A 5653-nucleotide genomic window follows, 5' to 3' on the forward strand; every position below is an offset into this window, starting at 1 on the left:
GCACACACACACACACACACACACACACACACACAGTGTGTTTTCGAGCTGCCGGGTCTGGGAATCGACCTAGACAGTTGCCACGTGGGATCCAGCTGCCTTCACCATCACAGCCCAGCGTGATGGATTGGCCATGTGCGTGATGGCCCTGGGTCCCTCTCGTCTGTTCACTCCAAGGCCAGTCCGTGTCCATGCTCCCACGGCCTGCCCGCCTGCCTCTCCGTCCCTCCCTGCAGGGCCCCCAGTGCCAAGGAGGGCACGCACCGACGAGGTCAGCCACGGCGGGCAGCTCCCCGAGGTCCTCCAGGAGCTCATGCAGGGGGTCGCGGTGGTCAGGAGCAATCCAGTCCTGGTGCTCCAGCAGTAGCTGCAGGGCGGAGGGCGGGAGGTCGAGGCTGAGCCAGGCCTGCCTGGCCCCACCATCGCGGGCCCACCCTGCCTGGCTGGCCCCGCCTGCTGCGGTCGCTCACCTGGTGCGTGTTGACCAGCTCCCCCACAGTGATGTACACCACGGGCTTGGCCACAGCCACCATGTCTGAATACTCGTTCATGGCGAAACGCTCCTCGGGCTCTGGCACCTGGCAGGCCCTGCAGATGAACTTCCTGTCTCCGGAGGGAGGGCGTGAGAAAGTGGAGGCTAGCACCCCACACGCTCTGTCCCTGCCACCCCCTCCCTGGCCCTGCAGCCACCGCAGCAGCCACCTTGGGCCCTGCTGCCTGCTCCCATCCTCCGACCTGCCTGACCACAGTCCTGTGTCCCCTGAGGCCAGCCTATTTTTTTTCCAGTTTTTTTGTTTGTTTGTTTGTTGCTATAGGGTGTGTGGACTTGCCAGAGAGAGAGAAAGCAAGACCTCACCCCAAGAGGGGATGGCCATGCCGCCATCCCTCCTCCGCCATTTTCCTCCTGGGAGTCTAGACATGCGCACACATGTGCCTGGCTTGAGTGTCAAGCCACCAGATCCAGGACCTGAACTGCAGTTGGCCCTGTGGGAGTCCAGTGCCTTAACCACCATGCCACCTGCTGACCCCGAGGCCAGCCTCCTCAATGGCCTCACTCTGTCTGTGGGAAGTCCTTCTCATAGCCTTGCCTCCTCCTGCTCAAGACCCCCTTCCCTCCAGGCCTTCCTCCTGAGCTCCAGGGGGAGAAGCGGGGCTTGAAAGATGAGAGAAGGGTCAGGGAGGAGTGGGGGTGTCGGGCCACAAACCTGAACTTGAGGTGCGTCTCCTCCAGGTAGTCGTTCAGGACCCGCAGGTGCTGGCTCTCCCCAGAGAAGGCCTTGCCGGCCGCGGCATGCTGCAGGAGCTGAGCCACAGCCCCCAGGGTGTGGCGCTGGGGGGCGGCCAGGGCACCGCCTGCTGCCATGGCCACGATGTCGAAGGCGTCGGGGGCCACCACGGCTGGGTTCAGAAAGCGGTAGTACAGGAGGTTCCCCACCACCTGGGGGTGGAGGCGGCACTCCTGAAGTGCCCGGAGCCGCCATGCTGGCCCCAGCCCTGCATGGCCAGCTCCTTTGGCTGGAAAGGACCGTGTGGGCCAAGTCTTTCACTTTACGGAAAATAGGCCCCGAGCAGGCAGGCCACTGGCTCAAGGTCACGCAGCAAACTTGAGCCAGAGCTGGGACTAGAACCCAGATCTCTTGCCAAGAAGCCCAGGGCTGTCCTCTCGGTCAGCACGACCCTGGCTGCCTCTCCGCCTGCCTCCTGGAGCCTGCTCAGCGCACCGACGGGGGAGTGGGACTCCCTCCCTGGGCCTTTTCAGCATGGGCCTTGTCCCTTGTCTGGCAGACTCCGGAGGCGAGGAGGGCCGGGAGACGGGGGAGGAGAGACAGCACTTGCCTTGTAGACCTCGCTCTCCTTGGCGTCGGGGAACTTCTCTGTGAGAGCCGTCTTCAGGACCTTGGCCACGTACCGCATCCCGTACCTGGGCCAGGCAACAGGTGTGCTGTGGCTCGCCCTGTGCCAGAGCCCTAGGCACATGTGGCTGTCCCTCCTGCCCAGGCTCAGCCTGCCTGTCCCCAGCCAGCTCCCTGCTGCCCTGGGTCAGTCCCTGGGACCAGAGCCCTCTCAGCTGCTGAGCTCAATGCAGCTCCAACACGGACTGAGAGCCTCTTCCTTGAGACTCTCGGTCTCCAGTGCAGAGCACCCCATGCTCTCTCTGTCCTGCCTCCTGCCACTGGGCACTGTTAGCCTGTACCTCAGCATTGCAGCCAAACCCTGCCCTACGACAGCCTAGGAAGGTCCCGAGGCAGCCAACCTCGTCAGCCCACAGAGCACCTGTGAGGGGCCCAGGCTGGGCTGCAGGCAGGCCCGAGACCACTGTGCTGGGAGCAGAAGCTCTGCCCCTGACCCCAACAATCAGAGACAGCGTCTCCGGCAACAGGGAGCCTGTTCCCTGGTCTGGCAAGTGAGAATGACCATTCTCCCCTTCTCTATGTCATAGGGTTTTTGTGAGAATCAGATGAAATTCTGGGGGCCAGCAGGTGGCATGGTGGTTAAGATGCTGGACTCCCACTTGGCCAACTGCAGTTCAAGTCCCAGACTCAGAGGCTTGAAATTCATGCCAGGCACATGTGCGTGTGTGCTCAAAATCCCAAGAGGCGAATAGAAGGGATTGCAGTGTGCTCATCCCTGCTGGGGGACGATTTCTCACTTTCTTTCTCTCTATCTCTCCAGCAAGTACATGCACCCTATAGCAAAAATCTCTCTAAAAAAAAGGAAAGAAAGAAATTCTGTCTGCGAAAGAAATGTATTACTGTAGAGTGGTGCTACTCACACGTGCTGGACTATGGTTATTACTCCTGTTTTGGATGTGCCACCAGTAGATTCAAGTACATTCATTTAAAAGTTATTTCCAGGGGCCAGCAGGCGGTGTGGTGGTTAAGGGCACTGGACTCCCACAAGGCTGACCGCAGTTTGAGTCCTGGACTTGCTTTTTCACTTTGCTTTTTTTGTGGCGGCTTGCTTTTTCACTTTCCCCCTCTTTTTGCTATAGGGCACATGCACTCACCAGAAAGACAGAGAGGGAAGAGAGACAGAAAACGAGAAATCACCCCCCCGGGGGGATGGCCATGCCTCAACCCCTTCTCTATTCTCCTCTCAGGATCCTGGGCATGTACGCACACACGCCTGGCGTGAGTTTAAGTCACCGAGTCCAGGACTCGAACCGCAGTCGACTACATGGGACTCCAGAGATATAGCCATTACGCTAACTGCTGGTCACTATACTTGTATTTTAATTGTTTTTCACAGACTTCTTTTTTTTGGGAGAGATTTTCACTGTAGGGCGTGTGCGCTCGCCAGACAGACAGAGAGAGACATAGAGACAGAAAGCGAGAAATCACCCCCCCGGGGGGATGGTCACGCCGCAATCCCTTCTCCTCCATTCTCCTCTCGGGATCTTGGGCATGCACGCACACGCGCCTGGCGTGAGTTTTAAGCCACCGGGTCCGGGACACGAACCGCAGTCGACTACGTGGGAGTCCAGCGACATAGCCATTACACTAACTGCTGGTTCCCTTCACAGACTTCTTGAAGTCCTCTTCTTTTTTTGTCTTCGTCTTTGTTTTTGCTATAGGGCTCCATGTGCTTGCCACAGAGCCAGGGCAGGGGCGGTGTGGGGGGGACACTGCAATCCCTTTTCCTCCCGTCTCCTCGGGATTTGGGGCATGCACACACACGCGTCCAGCATGATTTTCCAGCCTCCGGATTGAGGACCGGAACTGTGCAGTCGGCCATGTGGGAGTCCAGCACCTTAACGTCCCTGTTCCTGGCTAGCCCATCCCTCATATTTTTAATTTTTCACTTTATGAACTGAAGTGCTCCACCTTCGCCCCATTTCCTCACAGAAAACAGTAGGTCCCTTTAATCATCTTCATTTCTCTCCTCCGGCCCCAGTGACACCTGCATTTTGTGTCCCAGCCCAACTCCAGCAAGGCCTTGAGCACCTCCACACGTCTCCTAGAGCCCCCGCTCCATTTCCTTTCTGCTCCCTGTCCTGCAGGACAGTTGTTCTGCTCTGTCCCCTCCCCCCCATGGCCGCCCCGTGAGGTCCCACGCCTAGGCCGGGCCGTGATGTGGCACGTACGGGATCTGGTCCACAGAGGAGGTGATGGCTACGAGGAACTTGTCCGTCATGGCGAGGAGGCTGCGCAGAGAGATGTCCAGTCGCCTCTGGACCTCGGGGTGGCTCAAGGCCTGCTCCGGGGTGACGTCATAGGGGAGATGGCTGTGGGCAGAGAGATGAGGTGTAAGCCGAAGTCCCTCCCCTGATCTCCCTTCCCGAGCTCCCACCTCTTACACGCTTCATCTAACACAGGCACTCACATCGACACGCTAAGGCAGCCCCGTGTGCTGAAGGAGAGGCCCGAGTAAGGGGAAGGACTGGGGGATATAGGAGGAAGGTGAAAGGACAGAGGTGCTCCCACGGGAGCTCAGGACGGGGGATGGACTCTGCAGTAAGACCCGCGGGGGGCCAGAGGATCTGGGCAGCTGCCCCTCACAGAGTCCTCGGCGGCTGGAACAACAGGGAAGTCTGAGCCAGGGCCTGGGAGTTCCGGGGCCTGAAGCCTCCCAAGCCATCCAGCACAGCCAGCCAGGGTCACCTGCTCTCCCCAGGGAGAGCTCCCTGGTACCTACGAATTGTGAATCTGACAGGGCCCTCAGTATAAGGCCGGCTGATTTTCCCCACGGTCTCATGTGGGAGTTCAGCACCCTTCACCAAGCCACGTGCTGGCTCCATTCCTCTGCAAAAATTTTTTAAAATTAAATAATTATTTTATTGAATGTAATTAATTAATTAATTTTAATTTGATCAGGGAGGGACAGAGTGAGAAAGAGAGAAAGTGAGAAAGCAAGTCACCAGGTCCAGGACTCAAATGGGGACGTCGCTTGATAAAAGGCAATGCCCTTCATCGGCTCCCTTTTTAAATTTTTTTTTTTTTTTTTTTTTGGAAAAAAAAGGTCCAGGACTCGAACCATGGTCATCCATGTGGAAATCCAGCACCTTTAACCACCATACCACCTGCTGACCCCCCTCTGTAAATCTTAATGTTCCTCTACACCCCTATCACTGAGGGGTGCTAACTCCTAGCAACTCTGATGTATCATCTGCAAGCGGTGACCCAGCACTTCGGCACATTTGCACATTCACCACCCCCTCCCACATTAAGCCCACCAGGTCTGGAGTCGTTTACGTCGGTTCCCGTGTTAATCACCACAGGGAGTCTGAAGGCCTCCTGATTTCCTGCTATAGGGCCCTGCTGTCCTTGCATAAGTCAGCGTGCTCACTGACATGCCACCTTCGAAGCACACCCAGGCTCCCCGCGTTGGCCCTGTGAAGCCGACCAGAGCCCTCTCCCTCCCCCCGTCATCCGCTCACCTGCGCTGCCCTGTCTGGGCCTCTGTCTGGTTGACCCAGCTCTTGTAGAGGTGGACGGGGTCTGTGTGGACGCTGAGCACCTTGTCCTCCAGCACATCCTGGATAACCTTGCCCAGGATCTCCCGCAGAGCGCTCTGTCCCCGCTCATTACGGTAGAATCTCACCACCAGCCTCACCACTGTGGGGTTGCCCGTCACCACGTCCTGGGGCTGCTCTACCTTGGATCTGTGGTTTGAAAGGCCATTGAAGCTGGCCTCCTGCCTCTGTGCAGGGAAG

At 58.0% G+C, this 5653-nt stretch overlaps 1 protein-coding gene across 1 annotated transcript in view; it reads right to left on the reverse strand.

Moving 5' to 3' along the window:
• The window catches only part of IQGAP3 (IQ motif containing GTPase activating protein 3), a 57643-nt gene that overhangs the window by 5414 nt on the left and 46576 nt on the right, over nucleotides 1-5653 (reverse strand). Inside the window, exons 27-31 of the mRNA XM_006155226.3 lie at nucleotides 4085-4225; nucleotides 1837-1921; nucleotides 1206-1438; nucleotides 471-603; nucleotides 265-367 (exon numbers count right to left, since the gene is read on the reverse strand). Coding sequence (XP_006155288.2) covers nucleotides 265-367; nucleotides 471-603; nucleotides 1206-1438; nucleotides 1837-1921; nucleotides 4085-4225 — 695 coding nt within the window. The remainder of the gene's footprint in view (nucleotides 1-264; nucleotides 368-470; nucleotides 604-1205; nucleotides 1439-1836; nucleotides 1922-4084; nucleotides 4226-5653) is intronic.

The sequence above is a fragment of the Tupaia chinensis genome, unplaced genomic scaffold, assembly GCF_000334495.1.
Source record: "Tupaia chinensis unplaced genomic scaffold, TupChi_1.0 Scaffold000438_1, whole genome shotgun sequence".
Classification (NCBI taxonomy): Eukaryota; Metazoa; Chordata; class Mammalia; order Scandentia; family Tupaiidae; genus Tupaia; species Tupaia belangeri.